Source organism: Triplophysa dalaica, chromosome 7 (genome assembly GCF_015846415.1).
Source record: "Triplophysa dalaica isolate WHDGS20190420 chromosome 7, ASM1584641v1, whole genome shotgun sequence".
Lineage (NCBI taxonomy): Eukaryota > Metazoa > Chordata > Actinopteri > Cypriniformes > Nemacheilidae > Triplophysa > Triplophysa dalaica.
Window position 1 is genome coordinate 6,948,883 of NC_079548.1, and position 25,788 is coordinate 6,974,670.

The window sequence follows — 25,788 nt, forward strand, 5'->3', positions numbered from 1 at the left end:
GAGCTTTGCTTCAGTCCACTGGCAGGAACAGTGAATGAACAGACAAAAGTGAGAAGAAAATGGACGTGAGAGGGATGGACAGATAAAGGGATTTAGATGGGCATTAGTTGAGAGAATATCAAAGTGAAACGAATTCCTTAAAGTTTACCTTCTTCAGAATTTTCTTAAACTTTTGCAGCGGTGTGCAGTGAACCCAGTTTTAGTAAAAACAACCTGCCTTAATGTTTTATTTAATGCACTGACATTCATCTTTGAGTGCAGACTATGGATCCAAACCCTTTTTGGTACAAATCTATGTTCAGTAGTATGACCTTAATCTGGTACCTATGATGGCTTGTTTGAGGGTGCTGTGCAGTGGGAGGATGTTTTTGTGAATGAGCTCCATTGGACCGGGCCGCTGGGAGATTTTATCATTCAGGTCAACGGCCAGACGGGCTCGCTTCAGAAGAAGTTGTTTGGCTTGAAGAGAGGGTTCAGCTGATGTCTCTGTGTATAGACCGTGTATTGACTTATTATCACACTTATAGAAGATCAAGGATCATTTGTGTAAATTTAATTATACACTCACCTAAAGGATTATTAGGAACACCATACTAATACTGTGTTTGACCCCCTTTCGCCTTCAGAACTGCCTTAATTCTACGTGGCATTGATTCAAAAAGGTACTGAAAGCATTCTTTAGAAATGTTGGCCCATATTGATAGGATAGTATCTTGCAGTTGACGGAGATTTGTGGGATGCACGAAGCTCCGGTTCCACCACATCCCAAAGATCCTCTATTGGGTTGAGATCTGGTGACTGTGGGGGCCATTTTAGTACAGTGAACTCATTGACATGTTCAAGAAACCAATTTGAAATGATTCGAGCTTTGTGACATGGTGCATTATCCTGCTGGAAGTAGCCATCAGAGGATGGGTACATGGTGGTCATAAAGGGATGGACATGGTCAGAGACAATGCTCAGGTAGGCCGTGGCATTTAAACGATGCCCAATTGGCACTAAGGGGACTAAAGTGTGCAAAGAAAACATCCCCCACACCATTACACCACCACCATAATTGCATTAATGAGAAATTGAACAGGTGTTCCTAATAATCCTTTAGGTGAGTGTATATGATAAATAAGGAAATACAGAAATAAATAACACATAGTCCTAACCAGCAGCAACACTCACCTTCTAGAATATGCATCCTGACCAGCTCTGATCTTTCTGGACGGCAACGAATCTTTCTCTTCAGGTAGTCCTCCGTCTAAATAATTAATATAAGAGAAATAAAGAGTTTAAGTTTTGACTAGAGTTTTATTTGGATTGAGAATAACAACACAACTAAAACACAACTAAAGCGGAGAACATCTTACCCTGGCTCGCTCTAAACTTCGTCTTTGTTCGTGAAAGGAAGCAGAACTTTTCAGTGCTGGAGAGCAAAAGACATTTGAGACAAAAAACTATTAAAATCTGTAACAAATTTCTATTAAAAAAGGTGCGAAGGAAAACATTCTTTGGTAAATGAGAGAAATCAAAAAATAGCTCAAGCAGAGCAGATTACAGGAAACACTTACACGTCAATGTGAAAAATACATTTCATAGCTTTTTCTGATCGGGTGAAAATGTTATTTTCATATTACTGAAGAAAAGCTTAAACTTGGGAAATAGGACAAGTAAAAAAGCGAGAAACAACGTTTAATGGGAAAAGAAAAATCTAAGAAATAGTTACTTATAAAAACGGCTAGTACCCGAGACAACATATCTAAGAATTATACACAGACATCATTTTACTATTTATTGCACATTGCACATAAGCATCTAAAAATACTTAATAATGTGCGAGACACATCTGAGGTAGAGTTGCTCGCTCCATATTTAATACACCCTGAAACATGGCTTTCCTCAAGCTGGTTATCATTCATTCATTCACTATGTCTCTTGAGATTCTAGAAAATTCCTGCTGCTGAATAACAAGCAAAAGAGCACAGATTTATACTGTACTACCAACCAAAACATAAGGAAATGAGCAATGAAAGAGCGAAAAAAACAACAGAAAGAAATTAAAACGGAACAAATAAAAACAGACAGAGAGAGGTCTATAAAAGCTAAAGAGAATGTGTCTGTTTCTAAGGAGGCTTTTGGGTCATATTGGTTCATTCTGTGCCCACAGCAGAGTATCCTTTTACATCGCTGCACACGCACACACTCCAAAGCCAAATATGCCTCATAACCGTAAACAGCCAAACACAAAAACAAAGCCATCTGCCTGAAGAAGTGTGTGAGATCTGTGTGATAAAAACACTTTGTGTGTGTGAACCATCTCATCATAATTTTCCGCTCTCACACCCCCTCTTACATCACATCATCCAGCAGCCATTTTGATACGGAGCAAACTTCAGCGTTTATATACTGTTATGCATAATGTAATATTCAGTAGTGATTAAAATTCATGTACGACCTTAAAAAAATGTAAATCATCACCCTTATTGAAGAGATATTATTAAAGATGTATTAAAGATGTTGCATGAGAAGAATTTAAGAAGGCTTGGCAATAAGTGCAATTCATTTCCTGTAAGACGAATATTAAATGAGAAACCCATATTTTCCCGATACGATGTAGTTGACATTTTATTAAAATAATTTGTCATTTTCACTCTTCCATTTTCATATACTTAACTTGAAACTGTTCCAAACCTGTATAAATCTCATTGTTCTGCTGAACACAAAGGAAGATATCTGTAAGGAAATTTTATTCTGGGGTACTATTGACTACAGAAGTAGGAAATGAAACTACTATTGTAGTCAATGGTGCCTCAAAACTCTTTGGTTTCCCACATTATTAGATATTATCTTTTTTTATGATCAATAGAACAAAGAAATTTAGACGGGTTTGGAACAACTTCAGGATGAGTAAATGACGACAGAATTTTCATTTTTGGGTGAACTGTTACTTTAACCAAGACTTATTTTCTCCATTTTATCATCTCCATGATAACACTTTGGGCTAATACTACAGTATTGATGTCTCTATTTGTCTCTGGTTAAATGTTTCTTGTTTAAGTAGTTAAATACTTTTTTGATCTATTCAACATAATATGTAATAATGCAAAATTATAATCGTACATTTATAATCGTTCATTTACAATGTGCCCAGGGCCAAAATACATAATCCATTATTTTCATTCACAGCCTTGTTTATAGCATACATTTCATTTTGGTGTGGACAAGCCTAAAAAAAATGTAAGAAATAAAGAAACAAGCAAACTTGTGTTGTGAAACCATACATCACTTCAGTAGTACATATCTGTGGAGACCTCAGGCTGCATTCAATTTTGTGTTGTTTTAGTTTATGTAGTCAGGATTTGAAAGAAAAGTCCCTGTGACCACATCCATGTAAAAAAATCAGAGCTTGAAATCACAAACGCACGTATGTGCACCTGACACAGGCCCTAGATCTAAATTGTACGCTTCCTTTCTGGGTATGTGCTGATGACACAAGTTTAAGAAGTTTAAAGATTTTACTTCTAAACAGAATGGGCCTTCCTTGTCTAAATCATCCACCTGCTATATCAACTTCCACATGTGAAATCTTGAGATGTACTACACCAGGTGCTCCAGAGAAAAGTTCACTGACATTATTGCTGACAATGTATAAATACTGTTACTGAGAGACTTGCAGAAGTAAATGAAATGGCGTTTTATAAATGTAAAACAACAGATAAAGAGACTAAGGGGATTCAAGTCGACAGGAAGTGAAAGGAAAAAAGCGAAAATGGGACTCAAGGACATTTAAAAAAAGCAGATACAGCTACATTTCAAAATTTTAGGTTCGGGTCCGTTTTGCACATTTTTCCTTCCTGTTTGGTTGCATATTTAGATGCAGACAGTTATTGTGAGAGTGCTTTAAAGCAGTGGTTCTCAAAGTGGGGGTTGTGGGCCCCAACATGGATCCACGGGGTCCACGGATTTTGTGGTATTTTATGAAATATTGAAATTGATCATAGTTTTATATAGTCAAACATCAGGCAAATAAGAGCACCATTTATGGATGTTCCAGCATTGTGTAACTGAACATGTTTTTGGTTTAATTAAAATTCTAAATTTAAGATTATATGTCTTTATTTGGGAGGCCGCAAAGCAATAAACTATGCACAAAGCGTGCCATACAATGAAAAAGTTTGAGAACAACTGCTTTAAAGGTTGATATCTGTTATATGTTGTCGTGCTGTTCTCATTTACATTTAGTCATTTAGCAAAAGCCTTTCTCCAAAAGGTTCAAGGTTTATGCACCTTTCACCTAAACCACCTTCAATATTCCCTCTTAAGAGTACACTATCTAGTTTGCTCAAAGTGTGTAACTATTACCAATAAACCAATGAGAAAGTAATTGGATTCGATATATAAAACTGTGACCTTCGTCTGGAGATAAAATGGGAAACATGGTGTATATTTAAACACACAACTTATCACCTGTTCTCTTGCTCGACTGGGTTTGTGTGTGTAACCCAAATCAAGTGCATGGCCAGTCATGCACTCCCGTTAAGAAAATAGGTTTAATTCAAGCGAGCATGTTTGTCTAATAAAAATTAGATCCACCAGAAATAAGAAAAATCGAATCGACTCAATCAAGAAATTCTTCATAATTGTCATATAAAGATCGGGTATCATGCTATGTCACGCAGTCTGACTTCTTTACACTGTTAAACGTGCTGGCTTCTCATGCATAACATAGTCAACTTGTTATAAAAGGAGTTGGACGTATGATGTAGTATTTCTGAAGTTGATACACTCCCCCAGCACTCCATCTCATTTCGGAAAGTTTTTTTATAATTCTGGATCCCTGTGTCGTCAAAGGGATCCAATTCCATTTATTGGCCATTCTCCCGGAAAACCATGGTAAGGCAAAAGAAAGATTTGGATTTGGAGATCGTTTGAAACTGATAGATGGCCCGGTACCAGTGCTAAAAGATGCCGGACATGAACTGCACACAGCAAGTCAAACTAAATCATACGTCTGTGTTTTGTTGGCAATCGGCGTGTACGTTCATAATGTACAAAACAAGAAGGGATTAATGTTATGATGTGTTGCTTGCTCGTGCTGTTGTTCCATCCCACTCACTTATCCCAACTCTAGAAGCATGTGTATTTCCGGAAATAATCGTAGAGAGCTGTTTCTCTCTTTTATAAATTGGTTCAACCTAAATACTCTTCGAAGATAGGACATATGCAATACTACTATTTAGGTACTCAAGATTAATATGAGATTGGCAGAAACTGCGTGTGATACGAGATCTTTAAGAATTTTCTAAAAAAAAATGTTGTTCAATGTAGCATGACAGGCGAGATGCTGATATCAGCACATATTATGGGACCAATCTGAATCATGACATAAACTTTCTAAAAAGAAGCGTCCTTGTTTGAACTCTCTACTTCTGCTTTGCTGTCTTTAATTTCTATGCGATTTCTTAACATGCCTTTTGGTGATTTAGCTTTTGAAACGCCTTTTGGCATGGTAATGTTTAATACATAATACAAACATAGAGAAAGATATTTGGAAGAATGCTTGTAAACAAACAGTTCTTGGCCCCCATTCACAACCATAGCAGGAAAAATTTCAACGAAAGTCAAAAGCGCCCCAGAACAGGCGATTTTCCATACTATCGTAGTCAAGGGTGGCCAAGAACTGCTTGGTTCAAAGTATTCTTCCAAATATCTTTCTTTGTATTAACCATAACAAAGAAATGTATACAGATCTGGAAAAACTTAAGGGTGAGAAAATGATTACAGAATTAAAATGTTTTGGGTAAACTATTCCTTTAAGTTTATTCAAGGTCATCAAAGCATTTTGAATAATTTTTTGTCTACTAAGAATTCAGATGTGAATCTGATTTATTCTATAGCTTTAAGCATCACAACAGTCTGATCATTTGACTTGTATGGATAGTAATTCATCACCAGATTTCAACTAAATGTTTCTGTATGCCTAATGTGTTGGAGTACTGTGTAACAGTTGTCATGGTTACCACAGGAAGCAAAATGCAAAAAGATTATCACCTTAAGAACCTGTGGATCCCTTGACTTAACAATGCCGGCCACCACTGCCACAAATAGTTCCCTGTGTTCTAATATGAAAGCCTTTTGGCGTTGCATTAGCACTAATGGCGTACAGTACATTAGCCCATAATGGCTCCATGAAGCAGCCTGTAAAATTTCCTCCAAGGCTTTTAATAGAATCACTTAAATTTGATCGTTTAAGCGCCTGAAGTTTCTTTTTAACTGTACATCTTGCCGGAGACAAATTTAGCACAATTGTTTCAGTGGTGTGTAAACTGCATGTAACACGAGTGCCTTAAAGAGACTACTGATCTATAGTGAAGTGACTGTGATGTCTCGCAGAGCTAAACTTGTCAACCACTCTAGCACTTCCTCAAAGCTGAGCAGGACGGATCTGCAGAAATAACAAATTATAGCTGTCCGATATGCATCAACCAAATTAAGCAGCATGTTTAAATTTCTGTTTGCATAAACATCTTGATTACCAAAGATGACCAGCAGCCACGATGTTTGGATATGCTTTGTAATGAACTTAAATAAGGAGATTCATTCATGCAAGTATATTTTACCGCAAAATAATATTATGAGTTATAGAGAGGCTTAGAGATTTTTGTATGGAAAACCATGAAGCGAAAACCATGACTTCCGGTTCCATCGCTCCAAAGTCTATAGGTTTTTTTATTTAGTTTTGGTAAATCGCCCCAAAATAAGGGCTGTGGTAAACAAAACCTCGAAATATTTTCACGTATAATTCTATGAAATAAAAAACCAATTATAACCCGCTTGGTATTTTTTGAGTCTTATTGTGTCTAAAAAGTGGCGGTTGCTAACAAGTTGCTAAAAGCGACTACTTCCTTTGCGAGGACATTAGACGTCATCACTCATATAAAGCTTAGAAATAATGTATCAAATCCCTCAAAATGTAGATGCGGATTCATTCACGGAGTAATGACTTATCATGGAACATATTTTTAATAAAGTTTGAAAGAGTTGTCGTAGGCTTGGTGGTGGTGATGTTGATATAAAGCGACCTTAAAAGAAGTCTGTTTATAGCATCGTGTTAGCTTTTTACTTTTCCCGATTGTATTTCTGCTTCGAAAGTAACAATGTTGTGTTCAGTTGTAAAGAAGATCTTGATAGACAAAACGTGTAAACATCATAAACCTTTGTTAATCACAGAGCTTATTTTTAAAGATCTTCCAAACATCTTTGGCTAAAATGCGTAGGTTTCGGTCGAGGGAACCAGCGCGGCACTTACATCAATTCGTGTGGAGATATTTGGTAGTTTTCGCCTCAAAAGGACCTTCAAATGTTCCACGTGTGGGTGTTGATCGCAGTTACCTCATCATTAAGCATTCAGGTCATCCAGAAATTCTTCTTTAGCAAATATTTTCCAAAATAACAGAATCATCCATCTCCAGCCAACACACATGATGCAGACACAAGTATTTGACAAAAATCAAGTGCTGAAAGCCATCAGAATGGCAGTGAACTGACGGTTTGAGCCAAACAAGTCTAGTTTTGCTATGAATGATCCGACCTTTGATGCATTTCAGTGAAAAACCACTCGCAAAGGAAGTGACTTTGACTCAATCTTACATTTACCAAACCAAATCGGCATCACCGGCAGGATGACTGAAACTAAACCTGCCAACCTGAACCACAAGAGATCAAGATTTCATCCGGGTTCACACCAGGATGAAGATCACACTTGTTAAACTTCTTAAAAAAGCACAGCACAATTCGACTACATGGCTACCCGCAGATCTTGAAAACCAAATAACGATTTATATTAACTTGTGGTAGTAAGGTGTCAAAATTTCTTACGTGGCATGATCCCCTGGTTAACCAGTTCTTCTCGAGTCCTCCTCCGTTGAAGTTTGAGTTGAAGCACTAGAGGAAAAATAATAAAGTGTGAAAGCATATGGAGTCAGTCATCACCTAGGAAAATCTTACAAGTTTAAAAACACAATTCAAATTGATCTGACTTGTTGAAAAGTTAACACACTAGACATTATATACGTAGAGTCCAATTCATTTTCAACTCACGTACCATTGTGACTAAGATTAAGAACCACAAAATAACTAATCGATGCACATATGCATCAATAGAAAGATTGACTGACAGTTCATCGAGTTGCAACATCAGCAATTCTACCCAATTCAAAAGTACCTGCTAAGAACTACACAAATACACGATGTAGAACAATTCCATATACTGTAATAGCACGCAAAGCACACCAGAAGGCACGTCTTGTTCAAGCATACCTTCCAAATCTCTCGAAATACATCTAAAATAAGGAAACAATGCCATTTGTATGATATGCTGTGTTTCAGGATATTACTTTAAGGCGTTTCCCCATATTCAAAGAAATACAATAAATTCCAATTAAATTTAATAAAATACAGAATGAAAGAAGATATACGACTTGGTAAAGTACCCATTTTGCAGCTTGATGTGTCTCCTTCATTCTCCACTCCGACAAGCTCTTCCTGATAGCCGACGGTGAGCTTATCAGTGAGTGAGTAGAGAGTTGAGACTATGGTAAAATGTACTTCCTCTTCCTGTTTCATTTAAAACAGAAGCAAGTGAGCGAGATGTTTCCTAAGCTCACCACAGGAAGAGGTTGTCAATTACAGTGTGAGTTTGAGCTGAAGTTAAAATTATACTTTTAATGTGGCAAACGTCAATGCGTTAATATTTTAAGCAATGAGCTAATCCACAGTTGACAAAGAGTTGCAGCCATCAAATGGTCTCCAAATCAAAGAGAAAAAACATGAGTTCTCAGACAATCGGCGAACATAAATTCATAGACTTTCATACATCTCTGGTGGATAGTAACGCAAAGCATCTCTTGAGATATCAAACATTTATATGAAAGCAAACCCAAGTTCAAGTAACAGAAATGCAACTATAAGGGTTGGGGGATAGGAACACTCTCTCTTAGATAAATAATCTGTGATGAGGCGAATCAACTTTCACTGTGGTTTTGCATCTGACATTTTGATAAATGTGCATGGTCTAACCATGTGGCGGCACAGAGTAAACATTTAATGCAGATTTTAGTGAAACTCCTGTAAGACCTGGTAAAGTACACTGAAAATACCTGTCAATACCAGTTTGGAGGATCTATAGATAAAAATACAATACAATACACAAAACTATGTGTCAGAGGTGTATAAAGACCATACATAATGAAGCGTTATGTTTTTATTACCTTAGAATCAGCTATTCCTATCTACATGCTAGGGTTGGGCGATGTCTACCAAATGGGCATCGGACTATGACTAAAGCGAAACGTTGCAATGGACGATGACATCGCCTTGTGGCTTTATAAAGTAAGTCGTGTGTGGCTCAAGATGCGCAGAGACACATTTAAGTACAGCGCGAGATGGGCAGTTATTTATACAGTTATAAAATTAGTCGGGTCTGTGCAAACTGCGTGTCCTCTTTTTACAGCGCGATCTTCACAGTTATTTTGATGTTAAATTCAATGCAAGAGTTATAACGTCTTCTTTATACAAAGCGGGCTGCGCAGACTGCACGTCCTCAAAGGCAGGCAGTGAGAGGGTTTTATGCCCATTAGCTCTGTTCGTATTTGTTTACAGCACGATTTGCAGCCTGCAGCACATTGCATTAAATTCACCATGTTGTTTCTACAGTAGCCCTAAACAGAGCGCGTTTCATAAATACTTTTTCTCCTTCTGCAAATAAGAAAAACCTGACGACATCTTAGTTCTGTGTGAGCCGCCGTAGTGCTTCGAAAGGGGAGGATGGGTGAAGTGAGCCATTGGTTGCATTTTGTGACCTCACCACTAGATGCCGCTAAATTCCAAACACTGGACCTTCAATGTTTAAAAATATAAACCATATTCAATTTTTTTAGAAAGGATTTAGTATTTAATTATCTTTATAATAGAAACCTAATCAAAAATTATTTCGTTTAAAATAATTCGTCTTCTCACTCTAAACTGCTGTCCACAGTTCTTTGTCGCTACCAAAAATCAGGTAAAACTAAGACTACATGGGAAAACATATAAAATACATTTATGGTGCAAAATAGTACACAAGCACTTCTAATCCCAAAAAAAGTCTGTTCGGACTGTTGTGGTTGAGGCCTAAACTGGTCCGTACGGTTATATTTATTATCAGAGGGCCTTCCACACCTGTTGCCCTGCTGCACGTCATGTGGAACGGAGCCAGTGTTGCACCTGTCGCGGAGCTAATCGTGATCTGCCATTAGCTCATCACAACAGCTGCTGGGCTACTAAATAGCGATCTGGCTCGAGGTAAATAAAGATCCTGTGGAGAGATGACATCTAGAAGCCAGAAAGGTAGTGTGTGTAAGGCTTCAAAGGCAACAACAGCGTTAACAGACGTGTTGAAAGTCAACAATGAGGGTCTGACCCACTGCAAAGCAAGTGAACTGCGGCTAATGACTCCTAATCAGAATTAAAGTTCTTGGGTCGGTTGAGCGAAATTGTCAGAAAGGAGTGTGTGAATCTTTCTTCAGTGTCAGATTATGTTCTTCCAGCAGCTCGCACCGCAAATGGCAAAACACGGAATGCTGCCAAAACACATCATCCGCACAGTCGTGGTAAACGTGTTGACAGGAGCAGAGATCTGAAGGGCAGGAAATAAATGGTTTCACGGGCTTGAATCTAACTCGACTCAAGACTCTCGCAACGCTGAGGGTTTGTCTACATCTCAGCACTTTCTTTTCTGTCATATCCTTTAACTATAGTAAAACTACCTGTTGCAACTGGTATTTTGTCAGAAATGTTTTAGATATGTCCTGAATCTATTAGGAGAGGGGACATGATACATAATCGGGGAAAACAAAAGCATACAAAGTTGGGGGCAGGCTCTTTTGACTGGTGAGTAAGACCGTCTAACTGGTGAGGCAGACCGTCTAACTGCACCCAGAACAGCTTAGCAAACACATAGCAACACTCAAAAATCTCACCTTGCGTAGAAATGTCCACCCACAATATCACAGCATCATGGTGGAAAGTTTTTGTTTAAAAACACCACTCACACTTTCTTCAGAAACTATATCAGTTCTCATTTCTGTTTCTAAATGAGATTTCTCGTTAGTTTTTACAGAAACATTGTTCGAAACCATAGTCACATTTAACCATGGTAATCAGAAGTTATCCCTTGTTTTACCTTTAACCTGATGGTCAACACCCACAATTAAACTTTGGGAATTATCCCAATGTACTAGGTGTACGATCGCTCTGTAGCCTGGTTCTATGTATCCTCTGTCATACTGTACCTGACATTTCATCTTTGTAAAAGATCTCCGTGCTCCTGGTGAGTTACTGGGGATATCAATGTAAATTATGCCTCACGTCTCCAATTGCAACCTGCAAGTAACCTAAATCTGTAGTTAAAGTACAGTATGTGCATGAGCTTACACTTGATCTAGGATATAGCTTCCTAAATTTCAGAGGGCTAAGGCCCCCTAAAACTTATTGAAAGCACCAAGCCCTTCCTCTTTTTTTGTCATGGTCGTAAAATAATTATTAATTAAATACAGGTAGATAATAATATAAATGATATTATAATAAAATGTATAATAGATATTGTTTGTAAGGGTTAGTCTTCCCACATAAATTAAAAAAACTGTAGCTTTAACTATAGTAAGCTTTTTACGAATTTACAATAGTAAACCGCAATTTTTATTCATTTTAAGTTTACAATAGCTATACTATAATTACACTGCAGTATTTTTTCATGTACACTACGGCAACATTTGCATATCATATTCCAATGAATGTTAAATGATAAATGTATTGTTTTTGTTACAATTAAACTGCATTGATGTGGGTAGCAGGTCCAACATAAAAAAAATTGCAGTAAAATTCATAACTTTACACTGAGGTGCTATTTGTAAACAAGTAGTTAAAGCATAAGCTAACATGAACTAACAATGAACAATAGTTCCAAAGCATTTTTAATCTTAGTTCATGTTAAAATAAGCTGTTACTTAAAAATTTGTGTTTTTTAACTTGAGATTATGCCCCAACAAACTTGAATAAGTGTGACATTAATTAACATTAACAATGATCAATTTAGTTTTCAGCGTCTTTTCATATTTGTCAGCTTATGCATTTACTACTGTTAACAAATAACACCTTGTTGTAAGGAGATACCCATATTTTTAATAGAAAAATCGCACGTTAAAAATAAAAACGACCGGCCCTCACAATGTGTCAATCACATTTGGGTTCAATTTTCAAGTCAGACACACCGTACAAATGAGTGCCAAATACGAAAAAGCGCATACGAAAATTTCGGACTGTGTGTAAAGACCTTAAGCCTACAACACCGCTGTAGGCCATAGTTTGGAAAGCATTGATTTAGAATAAAAGGTTTTAGGATTTCCGGTTCATGTCAACCACAGAACATAGAATCACACAAACCTAAAATAAGTCATGAGGCTTGTGTTCCTCATTTAATATAAATCTATAGGATTTTATGGGGAATTTGATCATCAACCAGGCAAGACTGATCATCAGAACAACAACAGCACATGTCATTTCAACAAGTTCAATAATCACAAAGTTTGATGGTTTTGGTTCATATCTCTAACCTCAAGTATAAGCAATAGTATTAGTGATCCATTCAACAAACACCGCTAATGTGTGTGTTTGTCTGAACACATGCATGCAACAGGCCTCCACACCTTCTCTCAGACTCAGGCAAGCACGCCGTGCACGGTCCAGTCGGGCAGCCTGATCCTCCACGCCACGGCCGATTGGAGGAGACCCAAAAGGGGCGGGGCCAATGTGAAGGCACGAGCTGATGTCCAGCATGTCGATCGGGTTTTGAAGGTAAATAAATCTTTCGGCTGCAAAACGACGCACCTCAGTGTTTTTCCTACGTAGGATCTTCACGTTTTTAACTTGGAAACGCTATTCAGCCAGTCTCAAAGTCCCAACCTGTAACTGCCTTTCATATTGTGTGTACTTCAGTCATTCAAAGTCCAAGACGACCCAGAGCTTCTGCACGTCGGTTCGCACGCATCCAAATGAAAGAAAGAAATGCGCACAAGACGGTGGAAGAGAAATAAATTAGAAATAAGATGGGAGAAAATCTGACGTGAAAAAAACATCAAAGATCCAGAGCTCTTGCTGTTGCGGTGGTAGAATTGAGACTAAGAGCCATCCGGAGGGTGTGTGCGCGAGTGTGTGTCTGAGCAACTGACTGCAGCTGTTCCTTCAGTCACTCACACACTCAACCCACACACACACACTTCTGCTGAGTGGTGCGTGTTTTATTAAGCGGCCCACTCTACACTCGCTGACCTCTCGGTACTGGCAGCACAAAACACTTGCTGTGAAAAAAGTGTTTTAAAAAACTACACATGAAATAAAATCTCAGAAACACCACTTCCTGAAAATGGTTTGACTTCCTGGCAACAGAACAACCAACATCATAATTGCTGTGTGCTGAGTCTACAGAAAGTGTCTGATATGAGTCTGACAGCCGAAATAAAAGATCCTCGCGATCAGGTGTAAAATCCCCCCGTTCAGCAGGTGTTTCAGAGAGACGTTTTTAGCAAACGCGAGCGGAGTTGGTTCTGTTTAACACGTGGAAGTGTGAAGCTGCAAAGCGTTTGTGGAGGAGAGAAATAGTGCAATTAGATGCGTGTACATATAGACAAACTTAGAACTTCTGAAAACGACCGGATAGAAGGGTACTTGATTACTAGTTTTGCAATAATGCAGACGTCTGAGAGAGTCTTCCGTGTCTTGTGACCCAAAGTTTTAGATTTTGAATTTAAGCCACGTGCATAATATAAGATTTTTAAAGTCATTCAGGATTCTTGTTTGTCCATGTTATGCAGTACATAATGCTACAATGGATGTGTAATGCTACAAATATCGCTGCTAGCTTAGATTCAATATTGTTTATTCAATATTCATATTATTAATTTATTCTCTCTAATCCATTAGCCTCAACAATGTGCTTTACTGCTAATGGCTGGTTGAAAGCATCTTCTAAAAAGCTACTCACTCACTAACATGACAGTAAGAGTGGGTATATAGCTTAACTCCTCTCAGCCATTCTAATAGCCCTTCATAATAAACTGCAATACTAATACCATGCACTAAGTGGCGGTAGAGTTCAAAGAACATGCCAAATTTAAAACATGTACAATGTAAATGTCCAGGTTTTTTGAGACATTAGTTCCTGATCAGAACAAAAAAATTAAAAGATGCTAACTTGGTCATGCAAATAACACTAGAAAGCATTATCAGCTAATGGGAGGTTACATGCCATAAAAGTACATGCAATGAGGCAAAGTAAAGATTATCAACTTAGATTTTGTCATGAGATGCTAAATTCTTCAAAATGCTCCAGTTTTATCTCTTACACACGATTAATAGAATCTCACCATTCTTCCTCTCATGAATAGGAAGCAAGTTGGGGGCGGGCTGAAGAGACAGTTCTTGTAGCACACAGGTTACAACTTCACTCTGGGGGCTGGAGGCGGAGCCTGTGTTTATGGTAGAGCTGGTGCAAGCCGAACTTGACTCGTCCCCTAATAGGCCATCCACTGTCGCCATGGTTAAAGACAGAGGAAAATAAACAATCCTGAGGGGGAGAAGAGAGAACAAATTATTATTTCTGTTAACCTCATCTTTGTTTGGCAAAGTGTGTCTTAAACAGGACAAGGTGATGTTTTTCAGGAAATATGAAAGGATAGTTTCCAGGCAAAAGTACATTGTAATGATGTAATGTAACAGAAAGTCATGACTCATATTCCCAAAAAGGCATCCATCCATCATATTCACAGAACACATCCTATCAGAAGACTAAGAGGATTTATATAACCGCCCTGCAATAGTGTTTAAAACAACATTAACAAACTCTGAGGAACACCATCACCATGGTAACATTGTAACACACAGCATCATCCTTAAAACGTCAGGTTGCGATGGTATTTGATCTGCATAAACACACGGTAACTCATCACAATGCTGCGTCACAAATTCAGTCATGGCCAGATCTACTAATGCGCTCCAATTCATTGCTCTTTGGGTAGATAACAATGAAAAACCCCAGCTGCAAACATTATAATAAGTTTAACAACATTAAACTTGAACGATGGTTACATACTTTCTTGTAGCATAATGTAACTGCTGATAAAATATAGGACATATGAAATGTTGAAGCAAAATCGAATACGTCTGATGTTCAAATGGGGAATCTTCAAGATCTAGGACGTCTGAAGCCTTATTTTAGAAAGTCTGGAACTTTTAATATTCTGCGAGTAAATAAATGTTCCCGTTTCCGCTGTCTTCCTTGCAAGTTACTGCTTTCTTTGAAAAAGCAAAGATAATCTTATTTCGCTTTCTCAGTGGGCTTCAACAAAAACTTCAAGATCTCAAGTCTCAGAATCCACTCATGCAGGATTATCATACTTTCTTTAGAAAAAGCCAAGGATTACTGGAAGCTCCTGTTACTTTGCTTTGAATAACAGATAAATTCAGCACACAGTGCAGCTCTCTTATGGGGAAATTTGCAAGCTTCAGCAATACAACTATACGGAGCAGATCATTTCATCTTTTGGAGCTTGAAAGACAAAGTCACTACAGTATGTACTTGTATAGTATTTAAAAAGAGCCACTTTCTGTCAAAAATAAGAATTAACAGATTAACAATGACGCAAGGGATTCTTCACCCAAAAATGAAAATTCTGTCATCAGAATTGTTCCAAATCTGTATTAATTTCTTTGTTCTGATGAACACAGAGAAAGATATTTGGTAGAATGCTTATAACCAGACAGATTTTGCCCCCCATTGACTACAATACAATAATAGGAATCCTTTTATTTGTTCTGCTGCACACAAAAGAAGATATTTTGAAGAATGTAGGACAGCAAACAATTCTCGGGCAACTTTGACTATTAATGTATATTTTCTTACCAGATGAGTAAATGAAGACAGATTTTTCATTTTTGGGTGAAGTATCCCTTTAAGTACTTTAAGTACTACAGGCAAATGCTTTAGTTTTGATAGCAAGATCAGATTTTCAGAAATTCAGGACCGTTTCTGTGCTGATAACACTTTAGTCATGTGCTAAACCGGTGAGTCACGCTTGCTTCTGCTCATCAGACCATCTGAGTGGAATATGTCTCCATGGTGATGAATGGTGTCATAATAAAGAAACACATGATTGAGTGGTGTGTTCTGCTTATCTATGAAGTTTCTCAGAAAATGCTTTTTCAACTCATGACACTCTGATATCTCAAGACTATGTCAAAGCCATAGTTATACAAGACTAAGTCTACTTAAATAACCTATTATACATCACATTTAATATCAATGTGCCAAGCTCCGATGTTGCTTACTGAATGCAACCAATCTAATCCAACCTAGGAAAATGTACTACATTATTGTTGTAAAATAAGTGTAACACAAGTTTTTATGTTTTTTGCTTTTGTTAACTGTTAAGGTGGTTATATGAGTGTACGACGAGATCAGAACTTTAAAACGATCGGACATCCTGATGGAAAGTCAGACAGACACTCATCACAGCTCGAGGACGCAGATCTCTCTACACACGTAAACTTAATGTATATGATTTATTGACATTTATGGGAAACAGATGCTCTATTGCTGGGAACTAACTGCACGATCATCACTTAACATACATCACTGTTAAGATCACTATGCAGAAGTTTCAGAAGTTACGTCTTTGAACTGTAAAAATGTGGTCGGTCCACTTAGTTGTATCAGGGTCAAAATGCAAATTCTCCCCCTGGGGCAAATTCACCCTCTCGAACACTCAAGAACGGTGTGAGAGGCTTCAATGGTCTGTGCTTTATACATCATTATGAAGATGAAACTGACCATGTGGTTGCATAAACAGCTACAGTTTAAGACTGAACGCTTATGACAAAAGATAAGGTCACTGGGTCAGAATATCTTTACTGTACATTCGGTACCTCGGAACAGCAGCAGGTGGCTAATCCATGTCAGGTGCGTCCTACACCACCACCTGGTACTCACCCATGTGGCCCACAGTGCCAGCTGACGCTCAGAATCCACAACCAGTAGTCACACCAGTAGGCAGTGAGGAAAAAGTCCTGTCAAACTTACAGTTGAACAAAAGGACAGTGGGGCTTGAACTTATAACACAACAACACTTCTTTCCTATTATAATGTCTGTTTTATTGTGTATAATTTATAAAAAAGTTAATCTTTATATTTTTTTTATTTAAAATGTAATAGCTTGTAAAAACTGCACTACACTTTTCATTTGATTTTTCTGCAGCTCACCTGAGAGCATTGCATTGCAAATGTTGGGGGTTTGATTTCCAGTGATGTCATGTAATCCGTTTGTCACAAAACCCTTTCAATTCCATCCACTGGCATGCAACAGACACTCTTTACCGTCCAAATTGATCAAATCACTCAGTAAATCAAATCAGTAAATGCCTGAATGTTTTATTACCATGCGGTGTAGGAATCACTTAAGGGGCGTTTACATTTTGCGTCTTTTGCGTGTCCACCCATGGGCAAATGTGAGTGGGTCCTTCTTCGTAAGAGAGTGTAAAAACAACACCAGTCTCCCAGCAGCTTCTGTGCCGTAGTGAGTAAGATGCATGACAAGTACTGTAGTACTACCGAGTGACACTACATATGATTGCAGATCGAATCCATTTTTTGCCAAACTGCATTCACATCTCATATCACATCATACAGGCATTTATTTTCAACAAAATTAAGAAAACATTTGAAAATGGCTTACAGATGTAGGGTGTAGGTTAAGGGTAGTAGACTAGAGAGGTCTTTATTGTCGCAATTAGTTGTCATCTATTTAATCATTTTAATACGTATAATCTTTTACACTCTTATTATTATTGTATAATCTGCAACTTTATTTGTTTGCCTTACTGTGTCAAAATGGAATGAAGTTTAATATATATGGACTCTGAATGAGCTCGTCAATATCAGTCTAATTGAGGTGGCCAAACAAATGAAATAAGGCGGTATTTGCTATGGACAGAAGCCGAGGTCTGCTTTAACTGTGAAAGAGCCAGCACGATGTAAGTAGCTAAGCGAGATGGGAATCGAACTTGTGACAGTCCGGATGTAGACATTTAGTCATTTAGCAGACGCTTTTATCTAAAGCGAATTACAGAGAGTTCAGGGAGTAATAAGCGATATGTCATATAGGATCAATAATACAAAAGGTGCTAAAACAAAGTTACTGCTTTCAACAAAATTAGACCAATACTTGTTGATAGAAAGAGAGGGTTAGTGTTTTTTTTTTCATTTGTCTGTAAAGTATTCACAGAAGAGATGCGAGAAATGTTGTTGACCGGACAGAGTAAGGAAGAATGTTCCACCAGGAAGGAGTTGTAAAGAAGAATGAGCGGTAAAGCGATTTACTGCTCTTATGAGAAGGCAATACAAGGTGCCACTGGTTTGCTGAATGCAGGCTTCTTGATGGGGTGTAGGAGTGTGTGAAAGTATGCCGGACCGGTGCAGATCCAGTGATAGTCCTGTAGGCAAGCATTACTGACTTTAATCTGATACGGGCTTTAACCGGTAGTCAGTGGAGAGAGATGAAAAGGGGTGTCACGTGAGCCCTGCTGCGTTCTTAACCAGCTGGAGTGGTTTGACAGCCTTTGCTATCACTGGCACTATATGTCGACACACTAACCACAGGACCATTGGCGCGAAGGCTTTTTCCCTCTTTCTGGCGGTTGGGATTAAGCGCTCACTTGGGGCCTGCCGTTACTATTTGAGCGCGAGCGACGTGCATTAACATTTAAATAGCAAACCTGAGCAAACAACCGATGTCCAGTAATGCGCAGCAAACAGACGGAGGTTGCCCGTTAAAAGTTGTTGCATACAGGCCCGGACCTGACTTGCTACACCAGGTCTCTGGGCTTAGCCCCAGATATCCACTCAGCCTAGAACCGCCCTTGACTTCAGGTAACATACGTGTGATTGTTTTTTAGAAATGTGGCACACATCAGATGAACTATGACCAAGTTTCTAAGAAACAGAGTTAACATGCATTATGGGCAAGTGCATTTATGCCGAACAAAAGCACAATAAACATTAGCAACGATTGGGATGGAGAGACAAGGGGGGAATAACCAGAGATCTGAGATTTGTGTACCTGCTTTACTTCCTGTTCAACAAGGTCTGAACTGAAGTCCTTCCATGTCAAGTACACAGATGCACTAAATGAAAGGAAGTAAGACAGAAGAAAGAACAAATAAAAGAAAGGAATATTAGCTAATAAAAAGTAAAACATCATGCACTTCCATATGGAGACCATATATATATATATAGACACTTTTAATACATATCAGAAATGGTGTTTAAGAAAACATTATATTAATCTGCTAAATGACTTATGTAACGTAAATGTAGATTCAGTACAAGTTAAGCTTTATCACAAACATCTGTTGCACCATAGACAGACATTCAAAATATTTTGTTCAGTACAGCACGTACGGTGGATAGCCTTGAAGCAACTCATTGCCCCTGGATAATTGGAAAATATACAAGGTTAAGTAGAAACACAACATAAATATTATAAATGTTACAATAAAAATACTATGATAAATCACTTACTGTGTTTACATGGTCACAACAACATTAGTAAAATTCAAAACACACGCAAATGTTTCCATATGATTTTGAACTCTGAAAACATTTGTAATGCACAAAGGAAGTTCTTCCAACCTATTACAAAAGTATTGAAATAGCCCAGTTTTGTATAAAATAATAACAATAATGTTGTGACCAAAATGCAAGCTAGTAGACACTTAAGCTTTCAAAACACTCAAATGCTTTTTCCCATAGAGTTTCATTCAAGGTTGTTTACAGATTCTTTTGTTTGAGTTTAGTGTGACCCAGTAAAAGACTGCAATTGTAAAACATATCGCTCTATATGGCAAAATCTGTTCAAGCTAGTATATCGAAGTCTCTAGTAGACACAGTCTGAAATAAAGCACCACAGGCACAATTTTTTTGGTCATTATGAATCATCTGATCTAGTTTATACACACACACAGACAAAGTCATGCTGCTGATGCAGAAGTCATGCTTGTTGATCATAAACAGCGGGGTCAACGGCCATTCGTATGATTTCCTGAAATCAATTTTTACTGAATATCTGAAATTGTAAAAAGAAGACATGTTTCATGTTGGAGTGTCATCCGTCATAATAACAGGTGGCATTCAAATGTGAGGAAAGGCCTGTCACCAGAATCAACGTACAGGTTAAAAAGCCAACAGAATTTGGTATTTTAACTTTATGTAGATTCAATGTATTTATCTAAATAGTTCCTACAGCATTCATCCCGCCTACTGACAGATACCTTTTAAAAAGTAGGACAGACATCATCTTAGACCTTACATAACACTTCCACCATCACAGCATCAGGACCACAGACACCCAAGAGGGGTCCATTTCAAAGCTTCATTAACGCAGTTGAAAAAATTGAACTAACAGTAACAGGACCAGAAAACAAACTCCGTGCATGTGTTACTGCTCCCCAACATCTTGCAACAACTACACAATCCAATTTATAGCAAGCTTATAATGCAATATCAACATTGAAAAAGTATACGAATTAACGACTGCGGATGTGCAGGGGTTGCACACCCAAACATGGCTTAAACGTCATAAAGGTAAAATCTTACTTACTTACTTTACACTGGCTGACTCTCATCCATTGGTTTTCTATATGTCTGTCCTTAACAATGATCGTTTCCGAGATCAAGTAAACTTCGACCGGAAAACCGCCCATTTTCAAGATTCACCCAATAATAAGCGAATACTCTGTTGACCGACACTGTTATAAACCAATAGTCTCATTCAACTGACTTCCGAGACGAATATAAGGAAAGACCAAATTTGGTCCAATCATAATCGATCTTCATTCTTCAAACGCCTGTTTAAACCAATCGAATTGCGGTTCACCGTTTTCGGGTGTATGGAACAGACCAATAGAAATGCTCACCGGTTTGGCAGGAGCCTAAGCGTTGACATTTCACTGCAGAAATAGAAAAGGGAGTAGAATGGCGATAATGATTTTAGAGAATAGACCTGGATTAACGGTATTTTTTATTGGTCAAGTTTGATTGATTGAGTAAACCTTTTCGGCGTTTATTTTATACGAAATTTTGCACATTTAACTTTAAATAATGTCCACATCGTTGCTCAAGTAACAGAGAGCTATTGTAATGAAAAACGTACACTTGTGCATCTAATCATACGGCATCTGTTTTTGGAGGTTTAAAAAATAAAATACAGCTTCATTTTGAAAAAACACTAGAGGATTAAAACATTTCAGTACCCAAATACACCAGGCGATTCATTCTGGAAGCGGCAAAGAACACTGAAGAAGAACATTGTTACAGAAAATGTGAAATTGAGTCCCATTTCCATATAGATTGAGATCGTTTAGGAAACGCAGAAAAACTCAATTTCTTACCGACCCTATTTGAACTTTCGTGAGAAACTTTCATCAGCATAAAAAGTGTTGTAATGGAGCACATATAAACACATCCATGTACTGCCACATAGAGGCAAAGTTGTGTAATAATCTGTTTTTCACACCCTGATGTGAAATGTGATAGTTAATGTTTTTAAAACGGTCAAACGTTTTATAATGAAACTTAGATCTTTCTTTTATTTTAGTACCATCTAAGACATTTTCCCTAGACATTTCATAGTTTTAATGATTTAAAAATCCATTACACAATTAAATATAGTCAAAGGAAAATAAAGCCTAGAGGTTTAAACTTTAAAGTGTTTTAAAAACAAGTATCATGTAAATATCCTTATAAACCAGTTTTGAGGTTTGTTACCATATTACATATCAAAGCAAAAGGGCTGATTTAATATCAGCTTTGTTGTTTACAGCAATGATGTTAGCAAAAAAGATCCGTCGTAAGCATGTTTTAAATCTGACACTACGGAGACAATCCCAGATCTTAAAAAAATAATTCTAGAGAACCTGAAATAGATGACCTGATTGAAATTTGCCTTGACAGAGGCAAAAGAAACACAAATTCCATGTCTCTTAATAATGTCTCCTTGCAGTTTTCAAGTGAAACTACACAACAACATAAAATGTGTGCACATCTCATTTGTCATTATTCATATTTTGCATTTGTATATATTTGTCATCATTATATTATGTACATATGAGCATATTATTATACACCGTCTACATCTTCATTTCAGTCCATGAAAATCTTCTGACGTCAGCAAGCTAATTAAAGTTCTTTAGGAGGTCAGTTGAACTTCACATGTTGTTTGATGCCCATGACTCTAAAGGTGGAGCTAGTGATCTTCTCATACAGTAAGAACATCAATGCAGCAGTGAGGACAGTCTGAAGTAGCTTTGCCTCCAGGCCTTTGAACAATCCCAGCATGCCCCACTTCCTGCAGTAAATCAATCAACACATCGCCTCAGTGTATAATCAATGTCACAACAGCCAATGACTTCTTATACGGAAACTAACTTGTGTGACAGTTTAAAAATGAACTGCAGAGGTCTAAATAATGAAAAATACAATGCAGGTAAAGCATTCATGTTTTAAGTGTCCGATATATTTATGGTGTGTGGTATAAATACGGTACCTGACTCTATTGATCAGTAGATACATGACAGATCTCAGACTGCTCAGTAGTTTGGACTGTTCTGGTTGCTGTCCATGCTGTCCATGCTGTCCAAACTAAACATAACAGAGGGACAGAGAACAACAGGTATGTCCCAAGCAAAACGAAGTTAAATCACAACCAGCTTTTTGCACTTGTGCAAATGCAAACTACAAACATCATAAAAGCATTAATGTGGATGGCTTACCCGTAGGACGGACTGAACTGTTTGAAGTGGGTAGGTTATCGTGGTTGCTACCGCCTTGGCAATCGCTCCTATTAGAAACACCTCCACAGATCTGAGCTATTAGCAAAACAATAAAACACAAAATAAAATTGTGCATTTCTTTTGATGCTAACAAGATTTTCACATATATCAATATGTTTAATGTGCACAGACAAATATAAATAAATAAACCATTGGTAAAAAAAATATAGACACTGTCGCTCTTTTAAAACATAAGTGCCTTTCCATTCCACCCACACAACACAAGGAATATCTTGTGTGTGGGTAGACTTTCAACGCTGCAAACTCATTTGTGGTGAGAGAATGTCACCTTTCAAGTCAAACTTTTTAACATGTAATAGCATCTGAGAAGCTCTTATACTGTCTCTGCAGGATTTAAATGGGAATGAATATGCAATGGCACCACGAACAGTTGCTATGCAGTTACATAACCTTGATGCTTTGCAGCCAGCTATGTTTCAATGCACGTGCAGAGTCCTTTAGTGATTCTTAATGCACGTGCAGAGTCCTTTAGTGATTCTTAACAGATGCTCAAGAAGCTACAGTCTACATTAGTAAATTTATTGCAAAATTTGATTTGTATTTAGTGTAGTAATAATAAATATCAGAAAGCGATTTTGAAGACATGCTCATATGTTTGTGTAATGTTAAAATCTATCTTCATAATATGCACATTTTGCATTTCTTTTATCCATTTTTTTAATGGTTTACTATGTGTGCTATAATACTAGACTAAAGAGCTGTTCTTGGATCAGTCCATATCTTTGTATTTTCTCAAAATATATTTTTTATCAACATAAGGGTGAATAAATAATGTGAGAATTGTCATTTTTGTGTGAACTATCCATTTATGGGATCTCCTCTGACCTCTCTCTGCACTCCTCTCATCAGCTGCCTCTTCAGACCCTCATAGATCATGAACTGAACAGCAGGATTCAGCACCAACAGCAGGGAGGGAAACGTGCCGTTCCACAGCGCCCCTACTCCTTCCTGCTGCACGATCTGCGCAAACGCATCTAAAAAGAAAAAGATCAACTGAAGGAAAGCATTCACTGGTCACAGACTTAAATTTAAATAACTTACCAAACATGTTCAAAAGAAACACCCAGTAAAATCTGCTTTGGTGAATAAACCTACCATTTGACCTCGCCATTATTTTAAGATACATTTTGTATGAGGGTGCCTACACTGTTTGTCAAAACACAGCCAAGTAATTCCATTATCTTCATAGTAATAAAATTATACAGTTTCATTATTTAGACATCAGCTCAAGTCATCTGTTTTAGACAGGTGTAAAAGCTCATTTTGGATCCTGCATTTGTTTATGACTGATGTTTTTTTACCCAAGATGCCTTTGTAGTGTGTAGGCTTTATGTCCTCATTTCTGAATTTTGCCCCCTGCAGCTTTAGTCTGGTGTTGACAACCCAGAGTGGAGTGGTCACAAGAACATTTACAACACCTAAACACACCAGACAAAAACACAGACAGAAAAAAAGGAAGTGAAGTCTCTTTGTGAAAAACATTTCCAAGAATCATCATTTATGTTCTCTCTTATAGTTCACAGTCATTGCACATGTAATAAACTGTTTGAGGCCTATATCTACAGAAGAAATCTACAATAATTGTATGGTTATTTCCTAGAAATTTCTAGTCTTTCAATCGTGCATATTATCCTTACATTTAGGCACTACCACTCTCAGTGTCAATACTATCTGTGCATAAGCAAACCTGCAACAATGCCAATGATCAGGTCTCGTCCTGGGGTTGACCTATGACCTCGCAACCAGGTGGCCTTCAGGCTATGAAAACAGTAGAAGTACACAAAGTTGGAGCAGCAGAGACTGCAGATCAGTGGAAACCAACCTCGATATGGAGCTAATCTAGTGAGAAAGAGACAGAGAGATTAAAATTATAATTTGTTACTTTCAGAACGTAAAGCATAGTGAATAACAAAAATCAAAGAAAGTGACAAATGTGTTAAATGATTTTCAAATCTAATGCATAACTTACAGACCCTCCTCCTTGATGATCTCAGCCAGAATGGCTGGGGTGGACTTGGCTTTCCTATTGTCATCAACTATAAGCATACACACAAACTTTGTATTCACAAATGCTTATAAATAAATGAATTTATGAGGCCAAAAGATACATTTGTACCTTGCAGTCGAAGCCGAGCTGTGTCAAGAGGAAAGAAAACAGTCATCGCAGTGACGCTGCCCTGCGAAAAATCAAAGGAACAATTTTAAGTGCAACATGTTGTATGGCAGCATTTCGTAACTCCTTACAAAATGAACCATGGTTTTACTACAGTAACCATAGTTTAACTATTTGTGGTAAAACCAAAACACCCATGCCACCATTCATTTTCATAGCTTCATAGTTTGTTATTTGTAAAAAACTATACAATACAGTACCACTGCACCGCTGATTGCATGCACGAGACTCTCGTATGAGAAAACATCCATCAGTTTAAAATCTTCAGATCCCATCTTCTGTTGACTCTCTTTACTTTATTTGAATGAAACGCGAGTGTTTTTTAAATTATACCCAGATTTTGAAGTTAGTGCTGGTGTTTACAGTGGATTTCCCTTGATACACTTCCGGGTCCGTTCTAGCCAATGACAGGGGTTGCTGGATTTTGTGCGGCGCTGCGTCGACCAATCGGCGTATGTACTGATGCTTCGTTCAAGACACCTCGGAAGTGGGATATTTTCCAGCACAAACGCGGAAGTAATGTCTCAATTTAGTAGCGTTAAAAGTATTAACATAAAAAAATCAATGTTACTAAGTATTTAATACCATTAAAACAACACAAGTATCTATTAACGTTTAAAAAAATCCCCGCT

General features: G+C 37.6%; 2 protein-coding genes across 8 annotated transcripts in view; both read right to left on the reverse strand.

Moving 5' to 3' along the window:
- Nucleotides 1-20,799, reverse strand: part of mrtfaa (myocardin related transcription factor Aa) — a 30,747-nt gene extending 9,948 nt beyond the window's left edge. For 3 of the 6 annotated variants that reach the window (XM_056753053.1, XM_056753055.1, XM_056753050.1), the window contains exons 1-7: nucleotides 20,737-20,799; nucleotides 19,194-19,257; nucleotides 14,448-14,647; nucleotides 7,867-7,932; nucleotides 1,359-1,414; nucleotides 1,174-1,249; nucleotides 325-486 (exon numbers count right to left, since the gene is read on the reverse strand). In XM_056753053.1, coding sequence (XP_056609031.1) covers nucleotides 325-486; nucleotides 1,174-1,249; nucleotides 1,359-1,414; nucleotides 7,867-7,932; nucleotides 14,448-14,619 — 532 coding nt within the window. In that variant the 5' untranslated portion in view covers nucleotides 14,620-14,647; nucleotides 19,194-19,257; nucleotides 20,737-20,799. The other 3 variants (XM_056753051.1, XM_056753052.1, XM_056753054.1) reach the window with 3 other exon arrangements.
- Nucleotides 20,800-21,378: 579 nt separating this feature from the next.
- Nucleotides 21,379-25,540, reverse strand: slc25a17 (solute carrier family 25 member 17). 2 transcript variants are annotated; one of them, XM_056753077.1, is made up of 9 exons: nucleotides 25,357-25,540; nucleotides 25,100-25,160; nucleotides 24,953-25,019; nucleotides 24,671-24,822; nucleotides 24,285-24,401; nucleotides 23,809-23,957; nucleotides 22,903-22,998; nucleotides 22,677-22,762; nucleotides 21,379-22,478 (listed from the first exon to the last, which is right to left on the reverse strand). In XM_056753077.1, exons 1-9 carry the CDS (start codon nucleotides 25,429-25,431, stop codon nucleotides 22,328-22,330), a joined length of 954 nt encoding a protein of 317 aa, XP_056609055.1. In that variant the 5' UTR covers nucleotides 25,432-25,540; the 3' UTR covers nucleotides 21,379-22,327. The 2 variants fall into 2 exon arrangements, with proteins under 2 accessions (XP_056609055.1, XP_056609053.1); XM_056753075.1 differs by having other exon boundaries at nucleotides 21,380-22,478; nucleotides 22,677-22,771.
- Nucleotides 25,541-25,788: the final 248 nt, after the last annotated feature.

Excerpts from the sequence above, each read along its gene's own strand:
- slc25a17 (XM_056753075.1), bottom strand. The coding sequence starts at position 25,431 with ATGGGATCTGAAGATTTTAAACTGATGGATGTTTTCTCATACGAGAGT. Across the intron at positions 23,958-24,284 it reads ACACTACAAAGGCATCTTGG|ATGCGTTTGCGCAGATCGTG; the intron begins GTAAAAAAACAT and ends TTTTCTTTTTAG. Across the intron at positions 22,772-22,902 it reads CAGTTCAGTCCGTCCTACGG|TTTGGACAGCATGGACAGCA; the intron begins GTAAGCCATCCA and ends TGTTATGTTTAG.